This window comes from Cydia strobilella, chromosome 4 (genome assembly GCF_947568885.1).
Source record: "Cydia strobilella chromosome 4, ilCydStro3.1, whole genome shotgun sequence".
Taxonomy (NCBI): domain Eukaryota; kingdom Metazoa; phylum Arthropoda; class Insecta; order Lepidoptera; family Tortricidae; genus Cydia; species Cydia strobilella.
The window spans coordinates 10,083,289-10,099,870 of NC_086044.1; the positions used below are offsets into that span (position 1 = coordinate 10,083,289).

General features: G+C 37.3%; 1 protein-coding gene across 2 annotated transcripts in view; it reads right to left on the reverse strand.

Moving 5' to 3' along the window:
* Positions 1 to 14,040: 14,040 nt before the first annotated feature.
* The window catches only part of LOC134740970 (probable G-protein coupled receptor Mth-like 3), a 42,041-nt gene continuing 39,499 nt past the window's right edge, over positions 14,041 to 16,582 (reverse strand). For both annotated transcript variants that reach the window (XM_063673652.1, XM_063673651.1), the window contains one exon: positions 14,041 to 15,947. In XM_063673652.1, the coding sequence (XP_063529722.1) occupies positions 15,808 to 15,947 (140 nt within the window). In that variant the 3' untranslated portion in view covers positions 14,041 to 15,807. The remainder of the gene's footprint in view (positions 15,948 to 16,582) is intronic.

Here is a 16,582-nt window from a genome sequence, read left to right on the forward strand (position 1 = left end):
CAGGGACCTCGTGTGTGAAGGATGGCAGGCGTCCCCGTGCCATTCATCCTGAGGTCAACCTACGGAGGCAGGCGGCGGTCATGTGCGACCCGTCTGCGTCGAGCACGCTTGCGGCGCCGTGGGTCGGCCGTTGGATCGATCTCCCTGGCCCGTTCCGCCATTTCCTTCTGCTGTATTACGTCCTCGCAGAAGGTCTTTACAGCTTGCCACGACCTGTCACTGTCGACCATGGACTTGACCACGGCCGGCAGCGACAGGTCCGGCCCCACTATGGCTATCATGTCAGCCCGCTCTGGCCCCCACACTGGGCACTCTTCCAAGGTGTGTTGTGCGGTATCGACTGCCGCGCCGCATTCGTGGCACTCCTCAGTTGGCTCTCTGCCGGCAATTTTGTGCAGATATCTCCCGAAGCAGCCGTGCCCCGAGAGAATCTGCACGAGCCGGTAGGTGAGGGCGCCGTGTGGTCGTTCCAGCCACTGGAACATGACTGGACGAATCGCCGAAATAGTCCGGACGCCCGCGCTCGGTCGTTCCAGCCGGTCCACCCACTCATCAGTCGCCTCGCGAGAGAGCTCTTCACGTTTGGCCTCGATCTCGCGCGGTGCTGGCCAGAAATCTTGGCCCCGCGCCTCCTCACGCCAGAAGAAAACTGACGCAAGTGCTCTCGCGTCCAAATCCCACGGCAGAGATCCAGCCAGCACGCATGCAGCCTCGCCAGAAATTGTACTGTAACCCCGTATTGCCCGTTGCGCTTGACGCAGTTGGGTGACGTTCTTCGCAGTTCTAACCTAACCTAACCCACTTTTCTTGTAGCACTTAGTTTCTGTAAGGGTCGCAGTTCTAACCTAACCCACTTTTTTTGTAGCATTTCGTTTCTGTAAGGGAAGCAGTTCCAACCTAACATAACCCAATTTTATATTAGAATTTCGTTTCTGTAAGGGTCGCAGTTCTAACCTAACCTAACCCGAGTGGGTTAGGTTAGGTTAGAACTGCGACCCTTACAGAAACGAAATTCTAATATAAAATTGGGTTATGGGATTAGAATTTCGTTTCTGTAAGGGTCGCAGTTCTAACCTAACCTAACCCGAGTGGGTTAGGTTAGGTTAGAACTGCGACCCTTACAGAAACGAAATTCTAATATAAAATTGGGTTATGTTAGGTTGGAACTGCTTCCCTTACAGAAACGAAATGCTACAAAAAAAGTGGGTTAGGTTAGAACTGCGACCCTTACAGAAACTAAGTGCTACAAGAAAAGTGGGTTAGGTTAGGTTAGAACTGCGAAGAACTTGTAGCACTTCGTTTCTGTAAGGGTCGCAGTTCTAACCTAACCTAACCCACTTTTATAGTAGCATTTCGTTTCTGTAAGGGTCGCAGTTCTAATCTAACCTAACCCACTTATCTGGTAGCATTTCGTTTCCATGACGATCGCAGTTCTAACCTAACCTTAGGACTTCTCTAGTAGCATTTCTTTTATGTAAGCGTGGCGCGTGACTGAATTGAGGATTGGGTCAGGCGAGCGCGTCGCGTGCGGTCGCAGTTCTAACCTAACCCACTTATCTGGTAGCAGTTCGATTCTGTGAGGATCGCAGTTCTAACCTAGGTTAGGTTAGGTTAGGTTAGGTTATCTTCACATACTTATCCTATAGCAGTTCGGTTCTGTGAGGATCGCAGTTCTAACCTTACCTAACCCACTTTTCTTGTAGCACTTCGTTACTGTAAGGGTCGCAGTTCTAACCTAACCTAACCTACTTATCTGGTAGCATTTCGTTTCTGTGACGATCACAGTTCTAACCTAACCTTACCCACTTCTCTAGTAGCATTTATTTTCTATAAGCGTGGCGCGTGACTGAATTGAGGATTGGGTCAGGCGAGCGCGGCGCGTTCGGTGCGGGGTGCGGTGTACGGGGGATTGAGCGGGAGGGGCTACTAATTTTGGCATCATTTTACTTTATTTGGTAATATGTATACATTTTTTGGTAATCATAGTGGTTTATTTAAGTGAAAATATGGCATTAATTTGCTCTTCAAGATTTGGTGATCATTAATTTTATTTGGTGATCATTCATGGTGTTTGAATACAATTTGAAGTGCAGTCGTTATTTAAACAGGTGGTAGTTTTGTAATTTTAGACCTTATTTTTTTGGGGTTTAGTATTTTTTTTGGTGAAAGCGATTTCTTTATTTAGGGTACCAGAGTATTATTTGGTGGTCAATATATTTGGTGCCGATAAAATTTATAATTTTTTTGAACTTGAGTTCCTAGGCTATGTGAATGCAATGAGTATGAACTTTAGTCTCATGCCGCTTGGCACGATTGTTCCTAAGGTCAAACAAAGCTGCTTAGGTCCGGTATCCACGAGATCGTACCGTGCCTACCCCCCAAAAAGGTGGGGGAAAGGGTCGGCTCCCCAGGTCCAATCTATGCTATAGGTATATTTCTTCCTGCTCTTAGCAACTAGGGCAAGTTATATATCATTTTCATATAATTTAGGAACGAGCAATATATTTTCGAAATAGTCGTTATACCTTTTCATACAAAAAAATAACTGATTATTACACATTGAAATGAAAATTGTGTATATGTATGTATTTGTGACAATTTTGGCCTTTACAATCACAGCGTGGCGATTTGCACTATATAAAAAATTGGACAATTTAGCCCATTTATTCCTTATTTTATAAAGTATCAATTTAAAGCAGGAAGACATACATAAATATGTAGCGGACGGCAGTGACGATTTCCATAGAAATTGAATTATGGCCAAAGTCAAAAATTAAAAATGTTAGAAAACCGTACTCGCCCACCGAGGGTTCCGTACTTTTTAGTATTTAGTTTTTAAAAGAGTCTATCTATGTTGTTATTAAAACAATTTTTGTTACTTGGTTGGAATTGTAATTTAGAAAATTAGTATTTAATACAAATAAGTAGTATAATATATCATAGTGAATAACATGTTTTTGCTATACCCTTCCCGAGTCCATTATGTAAACATACTGGTATGCAAATAAAGATCTCTATATCTATCTCTATCTCTATTTGTTGTTATAGCGGCAACAGAATACATCATCTGTGAAAATTTCAACTGTCTAGCTATCACGGTTCATGAAATACAGCCTGGTGACAGACAGACGGACAGACGGACGGAGGAGCCTTAGTTAGGGTCCCGTTTTTACCCTTTGGGTACGGAACCCTAAAAACACTTAACTTGGCGTTTTAAAAGCATGAATATAATGTTTTGTTCCTAAATTGTATGAAAAATTATGAAAATGTTATATAACTTTCCCAGTTGCTAAGAGTAGGAAGAAATATAGCATAGATTGGACCTGGGGAGCTGACCCTACTCCCCCCTATTTAGGGGGTAGGTACGGTACGATCTCGTGGCTACCGGACTAAATCAGCTTTGTTTGACCTTAGGAACAATCGTGCCAAGCAGCATCGCCTGAGACAAAAGTGCATACTCACTGCACTCAACTCACTTAGCCTACGAATTCAACTTCGAAATTTTTTAAAATTTTGTAAGGTTGTATCTCGGAATCTATTAAACCTACAGAGACAATTCTAGTCTCGTATTGTAGCAAATTTAGTCTACTTTAAAAACGGCCTGAGAAGGTACTATCAAAAACTAATCCTTTAGGGCTATAATCGCCTAAATCTAAAAAAAATCAGAAATTTTCGCGGTTTTATTGATTTTTGACAAAGTTGCGTTCGGCGCTCGAGGTCGCAAACTTGGATTATTCATTTAGCCAACACTATAACGACTACCATAGGCTCAAAGGGCTTAAGGGACAAAACACGATTTTTCAGGAGAGCCAAAAAACAGTTTTTTTTTTTGAAAAAATTATAACTTTTTAGTGTCTTTAGTTTTATTTTAGTTCATCTTTGATTTATTCTTATCGTTCGAGCTTTTTTAATTAAATAATTGATTTTACGCTACCATGCTTAATTATGGAGATAGCATGTCCTAATGGAAAAAGAAAAGTTTTTGGAAAGAGTTGTCACTTGAGCCAAATTACCTACTTGTCACTTGTATTAACATAGAGGCGTATTGGGAGAAAAAACTTACTTTTGTAGTTCCAATGGGCGTAAGTGACGTAACTCGTACTACCTCCACTAAAATTTTGCGTTTTCCAAACACAACCAAGTAATAATTTGTTGTTTTTATAAGTGCTACTGAGAAATTGCAATAAAAATACAGATTTTATATTAAAAGTATTTATTGAGATCAACTGAGATCAACATGTATACGGAATCGTGCGTTAAATTAACTGAAACATAATACTCATAATTCTTTTTAAAATCAACAAAATTATCGAAAACTAAATGTCGCATACATAAAAATAACTAATTATTATGTTTGTATACCTATACAATATTCGCTCTTACAATTAGGCTAAAACAACACTTATTAAAAACTTATAAATAAAAATTTTGCCCTAAATCGTAGTTGCTCGGTAGGGTGCCCAGAAGGTTGGCCGCGTTGCCCCGCTGGATGGCAATGCTGATTCGATCTTCGCTCTTTATATTTATTGAAATAAATGTAATTTAAAACAAAAACCGCCATTTTAACGGCACTAAAAAATTAAACTTTCTTAAGTTGAAATAAAATTCACTTGGCAAAACATTTTGCCACACAGTTAACAAAAACAATGACATTAAAATAGAAAACATTAAGTTTACATAATAAAATAATTATTCGTCATCCTTATCGCTGTCCTCATCTTCGTCATCTGTTTCCGCTAAAGTAGCCATGATTTTTTCGGAATAAGGTAGACTTAAGTATTTCTTATGATAACGTTTGGACGGCTATTGTACCGTTATCACATAACTTCTTTAGATCGTTGAATTTTTGAAAAGCAATTGTGAGCTTTTGTTTATATACTTAGTGGCTTTAAGTTACCATCATTATTAGTCAACGTAGACGGCTTCATTATTTTCAGTATTATCTATAAATTTTCCTCTTACTTGGCTATTTCAGACTGCTTTCCTTTACCTTTTCCTTTTACAGATTGCGCTCTTATAGTCGTCGACGCGAGGCATGCTCATTTTCTTTTATTTTCATAATACTTTGCACTGCCTTTTTTCTTAACCCTTTCCTTTTACAGATTGCTCTTTTATATTCGTCCACGAGGCATGCTCATTCTTTTTCTTTTTATTTGGGACTGTTTTTTTTTCCTTTCCCCTTTCCTTTTACAGATTTCTGTATATTAATCGTCGATGCACGCTGAAGTCCTTCGTCTGATTTTGATTTTTTGCTGGAGCTTGGTACTTTTTCCTTCTTCTTTATCGATGTTTTTTTTTTCAAAGGACCTAAATTTAAATTCACATTTACCGACTTGCAGTCTGCAGGCCTGCAGACAGGATCCAATGTCATTACTTCCTCTTTTGCCATCACTCTCCCCCCATACATAACAATAACCATTTTGTGTAACGCTTTCATAGACAGTAAAACAGTAAACTGCGTATTTTAGTATAGTAACATGCTTTCTCCATATGGAGTATTAAGCACTTTTTGTAAATCGAAACTCGCCACCACTGTCTTGTTGCCTGTTACACGTAATTCCTGGTGGTATTTAAATCTGGCTTCCATATCTTCTTTCCTGCCATGTGGTCACTGAGTCTTTTAGCACTTACGTCGTCTGGGTTATTTTCAAACTGTGTACAAGTTTTACATTTGTCCTTTTAAGGAACGTGAAAGCTGTAGTTGTAGTTATCATGGAACATGTTTATAAATAGACGTTCACTGAGGAAGAGTTTATTATCATCTGTATGTTCTTTTATAAATTGAGTGTGTTAGTGACATTTTTTAACTCTTGATCAAGATACAGACGTTTTGATTTTTTTCTGCAGTAATGAGAAATAGGGGACTGATGCAAGATTTTCCAAGAAGTGTCTTGCAGATTTTCTAGTCTTATCGTCGTATTTGGGCTTCACATTTGGTTTTCTATCATCTATTTTAGCTAGTCCGTCTTGTTCTGCATTGCTGAGGGTATAGCGTAAGAATTTTTGGGAGATATCAAGAGTTTTCAGTAAAAACTTCTAGCATACTATTCTGTGTCCTTCGCCTTCATTTACGGAATATACACGCGTTACAATCCTTCTGCTTTGAGCGTTCTTTGTCTTTTTTCGCTTAAAGATAGAACTTTTACTATTAAAAATTGTCCAATCTCTTTTTCTCTGGTTATCTAATGTCCAAAAATAATTGAATATGGACTGTCTTCTTTCTTCAGTAATTTCATAGCATTTTCTGCGGCACTTACCAATGACACAATCCTTTAATAAATTGGCATTTTTAATGACGTCTGTTGATGTTTCGTAGCCCGATCCTTTTTCTTTCAATTGTTTTCGCTCTTTTCTTTTATTGATTTTTCGTTCTTTCTTGATTAGCTTATTCTCTTGGTTTGGTAACTTGGTGGTATCTATTTTCCATTTGTGTTATTTGATGGTTTTTTTTCTTCTTGTTTTGAACGTTTTCTTCGTCACAAGAGGAATCTGCGTCGGACTCATTGTTTTCCCAGTTATCCTAACTCCCCGCAGAAAAATCACCGTTCGAAGAAAAACCTTCATTTTCGGAAACGAAGAGTCCAAACAGGATTTTTTTAACTTTTGCGTAGTTTTACGTTTTCGTTTGCATCCTGTTTGTACATTACTAGAATTGGCTTCCTTTAAAGTGCCTGGCAATGGCGTCATTTGTATGTTACGATCTCCTTCTTTAATTACGCACGGTGATGGAATTTTTATAAGGGGACTTGAGCAATCAATGTATTTTCTTTCTTCTTTCTTTCTTCTTCTTTCAATCAGTAGCCTCATTATCTATTTTTGATTTAAAGTTGATTGGTGGTGACTCAAGTTGCTGGTCTATGGGTATATAATATGTGAGATTTCTTTGACATCATTATTTGTACATATGTACAGTCAGCTGCAGAGAGAGGTGACCCCCCTGCAAAGACTGATTGTATGCAGGGGGGTCACCTCTCTCTGCAACTGACTGTACATATAGGTATATATCATTTCTTTGAAGATCGGGTGTTGGTGACGGGTTGTTGGTTTGAGAGTGAAATTGTATAATTACCTGTTTCGTCGTTTTAGACTTAATAAAAATGTTATTTTCCTTGTCGACTTCAACATTAACGGTTATGTCTGACAGGACTTGTACTTTGGGATGATTGGATTGATTGGTTTCTACTTCTGGGAATTCAAAAATTGTATTTTCAACCGTTGAATTTCTTCCGGTGAAATAAGCATGATTTCTTGGCAACTGACCATAAATGAACATTTAATTAAATTGAATTGAACAAGCTTGGGAAAAAATCATATTATTTTATTAAATATTTTGATGTTTTTTTTTAAGTAGTCACACTACTATATATAAATTAAAAACTGTAATAGATGTCATATATTAAAGAAAAAGTGACGAAGCCCTCCAGTGGTGAAGGCCGGATTCGAACCGGCGTCTTTAGCTATCGCGGCTAACGCCATGAACCCCTAGGCCACCCCGCCACGGCGGTGCCCGTCCGAATTTCTCGACTATATGCCATCTTAGTAAGACTAGGCGTCTTTGACCAGCTCTAAGGGCAAGCAGTGCGCGCTTGCACCTCCTAAACGAACTCCTTACGGATTTACGTTGTAGCGAGAGAGACTGGTGCTGCCATCTATGAACAAGTTTGGGAACAAATCAAATTATTTTATTAAATATTTTGATTTGTGTTTTTTTTTTGTATTGGTAAAGACGCCGGTTCGAATCCGGCCTTCACCACTGGAGGGCTTCGTCACTTTTTCTTTAATATATGACATCTATTACAGTTTTTAATTTAATTAAATTGTTTTATGATACATTAAACTATGGAACCCCAAAAAACTTAATCCAGATTTCATCCAAAAACCATGCCTTTTGTTTGCATTTTTGACCAAAGAGCATCCAAAAATCAAACATTTAAGCATAAACTTTCACCTTTATAATAATGTATTGTTTAATTAGTAGGATTAGTAGCAAGAAATTAATTAGTACGTGAAGTGACGATCCCCAAATAGTTTTATCTCTCCGCGGAGACCGCAGGCTGCCGGAAGAAACTTTAAATAGCGCCGTCGATGACCCGGCCCGATGACTTGACAAGCTGTCAACACCGTTGTCATGTCACAGACCTAGAATGTTTATGCTTACGCATAAAGACAGCTGAAGTGTGGGAAAGGGAGCCATCACGTATATGAACATCCCATGAGTGCGAAAGAGTCAAACTACAAATGAGAAAACGTGACCATTTTTGAGTGACAGGGGAGGCTCTCGACGACCCGGAGCGCATTGCCGTATTTTTTAAACTTGAAAATAAAAAGAAATCGGGAAGAAAACGTTCAATAAAGTAATGTAGTGAAGATGGTGTCGTGTAGTGTGCCGGATTGTTGTATCACAGGGCGAAATAACCCAGGCAAACATTCATTTCACAGGTAATTATGAAATTCCGAGCGAAGTTTTCATAACGATATTTTGTCAAATTAACAGCATAAAAAGTGTAAAAAGCCGGTTTATACAATTAATTATAAGTTTTTCTTCAGTTGTGTGCTAATATTTTATCATATTAGTCAACAATTTCGAATATTTTGTGTAAAAACTTAAACTGTTACTATACGCTAGGGCTTGACAAAATGTTCATATGACTGTATCGATAACTTGTCGGTATAATAGGTACAATATATATTTAACTATTTTTTACATCATTAAGATATTAGCCTTTATAACCGAGTTAAAATAATAACGATTGTTATAATACCTTTTTTGAAGGTGCACATGTTTAGCGGTAAATTTAAACTTCACTTTCCAACACAGTAGGTACTTACTTACATTTTAGCCACTTTTCTACGACTTTGCCGCCAACACAAGGAAACACAAGACAGCGTATACTTGCACACAGCGTATACACACCCAATCCAACTTGTCAGTAGAAAAAGGCGCGATCTCAGGGGTGCGAAACTCCTAGCTTCGGGCAAACTCGGCTCTGTTCGGCTCAGCATTGCTCCGAGCACTTATTAGGGTTGGCACAACTTGACGTCCCTTTGCGTGCACGGTCGTGCACACAGTGGTCACAGATAAGATAATGATCTGAATTTTGCCAACCCTAAATAGCCTAAAGGGATAGTGCCATATATTAAAAAGGGACATCATGATTCGACCCTGAACCGCTGTCAAACTTCGGTTTTGTAGGAAGTTTCCTTTCTGTACGGTAGTACTATTATTTATTGTGGCGAAATTAATATTTTCTGTGGTAAGTCAACTATTTGCGCCTACTGTTGGCATGTGTTTGTGTTAACGACGTTGCACCACACACACGCATACGACGAGAAACCTGCTTTAAAGCTGTAACGGTGCGGTGCGGTAGTATGTTATGGCTATTATCAACGCTTGCTTAAGTAGCACCATATGTAGGTACTGTAGAATATACTAAGGATATACATAATTTGACCACTTTGATGCTGACTGTACACTCGGTTATTAGTTTTGTTATTTACTTTGCGTCCGCTATAAAAGAAAATTGAATATAGGCGCTAATAGGATCTAATAATAGTAATAGTTGAGACATTTTATTTTAATAAAAAAGAAACATTGAAAGAGTAGTCGATAAAGCAGTCAAACACCGATAGATTATTAATATGCTGTAACTTGACATCACTGGTTTTGATCTCACATAGACAATTTACGCACACACTTGCATTTCATTTTTGGTCGCACTTTTAAAGCCTGACAGTTGTTCTTTGTCATCCTAGTTCTGTGTGTCATGTAATATTTTGCTTAGGCATTCTTCCACTGCAACTTTATAGATGAAATTTGATTGTATTGGCACGTATTGGTAAAGATAAAGTAAATAGAAATGTTGTCGTGGAAAACAATATTAAAGGATTGATCCTAATAATACTTGCTTAAAATCGAAATCACCGAAAAAAACCGGAAACCTGGTTTTGCAGTTTCACAAAACCCGAAAAACCGTTTTTCTGAAATACGCAAGGTTTTGTGATCCCTAGGCGTAACGTATACGACGTTGGAAGACTTGGAAGTTAAGCCAAAACGTATTAGATTATTTCGATACTAAAGGGCTTAACGTCCTCGAAGTTTGGAGTTACGTCCAAACTTCTTATGCGTACGGTTAGTTAAACCTTTGCCCGTAATACAGTAAAATTTGGTACCAAAAGCGGCAAAAATATATATTTTCAATACATTGTAGCAGTTATTTTTTTTTATCAATAACTGGACAACCTTAACCACCCCCTTAACCCACCCCCTTACTTAATTACCTAACATGAATATAATAACTGAAACTTACCTTAACAACATGTCACGTTCTCGTAATAATTGGTTTCTTCGTGCAATAATCACAGAACTAGGATGACAAAGAACAACTGTCAGGCTTTAAAAGTGCGACCAAAAATGAAATGCAAGTGTGTGCGTAAATTGTCTATGTGAGATCAAAACCAGTGATGTCAAGTTACAGCATATTAATAATCTATCGGTGTTTGACTGCTTTATCGACTACTCTTTCAATGTTTCTTTTTTATTAAAATAAAATGTCTCAACTATTACTATTATTAGATCCTATTAGCGCCTATATTCAATTTTCTTTTATAGCGGACGCAAAGTAAATAACAAAACTAATAACCGAGTGTACAGTCAGCATCAAAGTGGTCAAATTATGTATATCCTTAGTATATTCTACAGTACCTACATATGGTGCTACTTAAGCAAGCGTTGATAATAGCCATAACATACTACCGCACCGCACCGTTACAGCTTTAAAGCAGGTTTCTCGTCGTATGCGTGTGTGTGGTGCAACGTCGTTAACACAAACACATGCCAACAGTAGGCGCAAATAGTTGACTTACCACAGAAAATATTAATTTCGCCACAATAAATAATAGTACTACCGTACAGAAAGGAAACTTCCTACAAAACCGAAGTTTGACAGCGGTTCAGGGTCGAATCATGATGTCCCTTTTTAATATATGGCACTATCCCTTTAGGCTATTTAGGGTTGGCAAAATTCAGATCATTATCTTATCTGTGACCACTGTGTGCACGACCGTGCACGCAAAGGGACGTCAAGTTGTGCCAACCCTAATAAGTGCTCGGAGCAATGCTGAGCCGAACAGAGCCGAGTTTGCCCGAAGCTAGGAGTTTCGCACCCCTGAGATCGCGCCTTTTTCTACTGACAAGTTGGATTGGGTGTGTATACGCTGTGTGCAAGTATACGCTGTCTTGTGTTTCCTTGTGTTGGCGGCAAAGTCGTAGAAAAGTGGCTAAAATGTAAGTAAGTACCTACTGTGTTGGAAAGTGAAGTTTAAATTTACCGCTAAACATGTGCACCTTCAAAAAAGGTATTATAACAATCGTTATTATTTTAACTCGGTTATAAAGGCTAATATCTTAATGATGTAAAAAATAGTTAAATATATATTGTACCTATTATACCGACAAGTTATCGATACAGTCATATGAACATTTTGTCAAGCCCTAGCGTATAGTAACAGTTTAAGTTTTTACACAAAATATTCGAAATTGTTGACTAATATGATAAAATATTAGCACACAACTGAAGAAAAACTTATAATTAATTGTATAAACCGGCTTTTTACACTTTTTATGCTGTTAATTTGACAAAATATCGTTATGAAAACTTCGCTCGGAATTTCATAATTACCTGTGAAATGAATGTTTGCCTGGGTTATTTCGCCCTGTGATACAACAATCCGGCACACTACACGACACCATCTTCACTACATTACTTTATTGAACGTTTTCTTCCCGATTTCTTTTTATTTTCAAGTTTAAAAAATACGGCAATGCGCTCCGGGTCGTCGAGAGCCTCCCCTGTCACTCAAAAATGGTCACGTTTTCTCATTTGTAGTTTGACTCTTTCGCACTCATGGGATGTTCATATACGTGATGGCTCCCTTTCCCACACTTCAGCTGTCTTTATGCGTAAGCATAAACATTCTAGGTCTGTGGCAATAATAGACTTCAAATTGTCCCTGTTATTATTCATTGTCTTTGATTAAACTTATTTTTTCGTGCGACTATTTAAATTGAGCTTCAGCGTAGAAACCTTACGTCTGAACTTAGCGGTGATCGAATGTGTCTTCTCACCCGCCCCGCGCCCGCGCAACGTACCCGCGCTTTGAGCCTAGCAAGAGTGTTGTCTCTTTCGTTGCAATTATGCTGTAACGTGCGTTAGAGTAAGTCAACCGATGAAAGTAAAGTTTTTGCTTTATAGTTGTAAGATTTGATCGTAATATTTTGGCGTAACGGGTAGTTCATCGAAATTTGTCGATGGCAAAAGAGGCGTAACGTTCAATCAGTTTAAAGCAGAAGGGCTTATCGGACATGTCGTATAAATTAGAGTCTAATTGGTCTAATTATTAGACCAATGCATAAGGGCGTAACGTATATGAATGACGTTGGAAGTTACGCCAAAACGTATTAGATTATTGCGATACCAAAGGGCTTAACGTCCTCGAAGTTTGGAATTACGCCCAATCGTCTTAGAATTTTACTGAAGTAAAACGGCGTAATGTACACGAGGTGAGGAGTTACGCCAAAACGACTTAGATTTTTTTTGCTTTGGTGAATACGGCAAATTGCGTTGGAAAATTGTGTGCAAGCATAGTTTTTTTATAGGGCTTAACGGATTTTTTTTCAAGTTGTCGAGAAGTTAAATATACCATTCGATAAAGAAAAAATACTGAGTATAACTGCATTCATAACTCATTTTCGCCATTTTGTCCCTTACGCCCTTTGAGCCTACAGAACTATCGGATTTGAGGCTAACGAAAGTTAGGTACATGATTACAAGTGTCACGTAAAATGTTAGTAGATATTTTTCGAAAGTAAGTATAGCACATTAATTTATTTAGAAAAAATGTTACATTTAAGTGATATAAAATAAAATTAAGCCTATCCAAAAGCGACTTGGGGGAACTGTCATAGGGATCATCATTCGATGCGTGAAACATGAAGTATAAAGACGTCTAGTCTTGCCGCCACTCACGCGAGTTCATGCATCAAGCATTTCACATAAAATATATGTAGTCATGTCATAAAATCGATAAGTATTTAAAAGCAAAAGTGTTACCTACTTAATTGGCTACAGTCGCCATCAACTAAAATATTGGTGCGGTGTCCACAAATATACGAGTACATTTGAACATTACTATCAACGCAGATACCTTTAGGCATGATACGATTTATCTATAGAATTTCAACTTTAGCAGTTCGATTTAAGGTTCAAATTAGATTGCACTTTCAGGAAATGTGTCTTGTCTTCAAATGAATCATCAATTAATTGGAATATATAAGGATTTTTTTGGAAAAACCTTGTAGATTGGTGTGGCCTGGAAAAGGGTCACTTAAAACTTTTCTACCCCACCACTCAACAACCATAATTATTATGTAACATTGAACAAGATACTTTACTTTTATTTGATAACACACAATTTTATTGCTGACTGTACTTCTCCTCATTTGTATGACTAATATGTAGGTAAGTACTCGAAGCCATGTTAAAGAACCTAAACTTGACGTGTTTGTGTTTTTTCCCCTCACTAGCTCGGAAAGTTGTCGTTTATCCTTCAATACAAGCGGGGAAAAACGTGTTTTATCCACTAGTGGGGAAAGTAATTTGACCTTGGATGGAGCGTGTTTAAGTAGCTTGACAGATAACAAAACGTAAAACGCTCATGATAATGGTTCGTTCGATATTAATTATCATTAAATAAATGGTTTGAGAATCTAATAAAAAATACCAAATTTAGCTTTATTTAATGATTTTAAGTCATAAACCTTAAAATTCCATAAGAAACGTTTGTTTTTTTTATAATGATGTTAAATATAATTCTGAACACACAAGTTGAGTCGATGCAATTTCAAAACGCATCGTTGACATTTCATACATCAGAAATGTCAACATTGTCAACAATTTTTTTACTTAAAACCTTTTCTCACCGACTCGCGTAAAAATACACAACTTCCAGAGTTTTCTGTTATAATATCGTAAAGAAATGAGTGATTCCAGTGATGAAGATGATCTAACGCCTGTGGATGTTGCACTTTCCTCGCTATAGTGAGGTGAAAAGTTTTGTGTTACACACGGGCGCAAATGTATTTTACTTCTCGTGTGTTGAAACACTCGCGGGTAAAATACAACTTTGCACCCTTGTATAACAAATAACTATTCCATCGAGGAGTTCGGTTTACTACCTTCCGATTGTTGAATTGTCATGGGAATTAAGGTAGGTAATCCAAATCCATCAAAATCACCAGGAAGTGATTCATATTTTAGTTACAAGATTTGAAGGTAAATAAAATTTTGTAAAACCAATTTGAACTTGTAACTACACAAGAATACAGTAGAAAATTTGTCGACTTTTCGAGTGTAACATATCTCCTGTTTTATGCATGATAGGGCAATGTTTTAGAGCACTGTGTATAGTTCAGTTATTTTGGATGGCAACTGCGTATCTCATAATGGTTTATATTATAGCATAACTGACAACACAAGTACTACATAAACACTCAATTAATTGAATAGGTACATATAATTGCTAGACAATAATCACTTACATGTGAACTACTTAAATTATGACTAGAGTAAACGCTAAGGTTATACTTAGATTTTATAGATACAAATTTAATCTGCCTAAGCAATTGTGGAAAAATATAGTCAAACCCATAATTATTAAACGGCCAACATACTGAAGTGTACTTAGGTAGGTACTAACACTAACTATATGCAAAAGCTTATAGTTATATATTTATCAGTCGGGGATTTTTTAACTTCTTTAATTCAGATTTTTGTAGTATGATTATTTGTACCCAGGTGCAATTTTTATATTTGTTTAAGTAGCATTACATTAATTGTAACAAGCCTATGTGATATATCTTTAACTTCGTCCAAAGTACCTACGTAGGTACTGCAAAGCCGCAAGACGTGAAATGCTAAGTCCGCTTTACGTATTATATCTATCTTTGCGTATATCTAGTGTTCTCACTGAACGAAGTTGTTTATAGGTTTGATTATAATTTGTCTGTTTATTTAAATTAGTAAAATTTAAGTTAAATGCAGAAGTTTACACATTACGTAGGTCATACACGCAAAAAATAACAAAATTTAAACAACTGTATTTCCGAAAATTATGGAGTTACGAGTACATTTCTGGCTATATAGCTGAATATCGCCTTGGAAAAATCAAAATTGCACATATTTTTCTATATAATAAATCGGAAAGAACTACGATGAGAAAATTTTATTCATTTGGAAAAAATAATCTGGTATGAATAACAAAAACAACATCAACATTCCTATAGCGCATATTTGTTTTACCAATCAATGTTCTTAACTCATAGAAGAGAAAATGTTCGAACAAAAAAATGTGTATGACCCACCCTACGTTATGCGCGCAAAGCCGCAGACAAAAGCTAGTAGGTAAGTACTTATTAAATATCACAAATAATCAAATAAGCGGCATTACAGAAATGTATATAGATTTAAGACTTACGTAAAGTTTAGAGCCACTTAACATTGTATGCCAGACAACCAGGCAGACATACTTTGCAAATTAAATTTGGTTTTAACTTCAAAGCAGGTAGAAGTGTGCCGGTGTCGGCTCGACATACAAATACAATTCAGATTTCTACTGTCTGGCAGACATCATCTCTGTTATCATAGAGTAATTACGGAGTTATATCTATCTTTGCTGTTATAAACATCAGTCAAGTTAATATGCGCAAAAATACTAATGTTCGTAATTTACACATTCGGTGAGTGTGGCAAACTAGTCTTTTTTAGCACAAACGGGCAGTGAAGTCCTCAAGTTAGTGCGCTCATCGGTGCTGATGGTCCGTGAGAGGAAGGTGGATGACGTGCGACCGGAAGACGAGGTGCCGTTTTTCAACCCGACGGGTTTCTCCAGTCCTGTTAATATTCGTGCCGGTTAGAAAATGATGATGTAATCTCAGGTGCTAAATACACAACAACAGTTATGTTAAATAGACATGTGAATAGCACATAATTAAAGTTTTTAGTGGTGTCAAAGAGAATTGATTGTGATAGAGAGATAGTCTAAAAAAGTGATCAAAAAAGCGTAAGCGTTTTTTTTTTAAAGTTATTTTGGTTTGGATATGGGCCTATATTGACTCCCATAAAAATAAAGGTATCGACTTTGTTTACCCAAGATCTAATGGGATAACTAAGTGTATACTAGTAATGCAGGTAGAATGGCAACTTAATCACACAATAATAAGTTAATAACATTATATTTCAAATAGTGATGTTAATTGGACATAAATAAAGCGTTCATCACTGACACTAGGTACGTTTTCTTGAATGTAGATCTACATATATAGGTACACGGTGGCTAAACAATAAGTGCATTCCCGTTGCCAACGTTGGTTTTGGGGATTATACTGAGCAACTTTTACTATGGGACCAACCCCGAAATCGCGAAAAAAAAATTGGCTGTTTCATTCATTTTGGCTGGTCCACTTTCTATGGGAGGGTAAATTTTTTTTTCGCGATTTCGTGGTTGGTCCCATAGTAAAAGTTGTTCA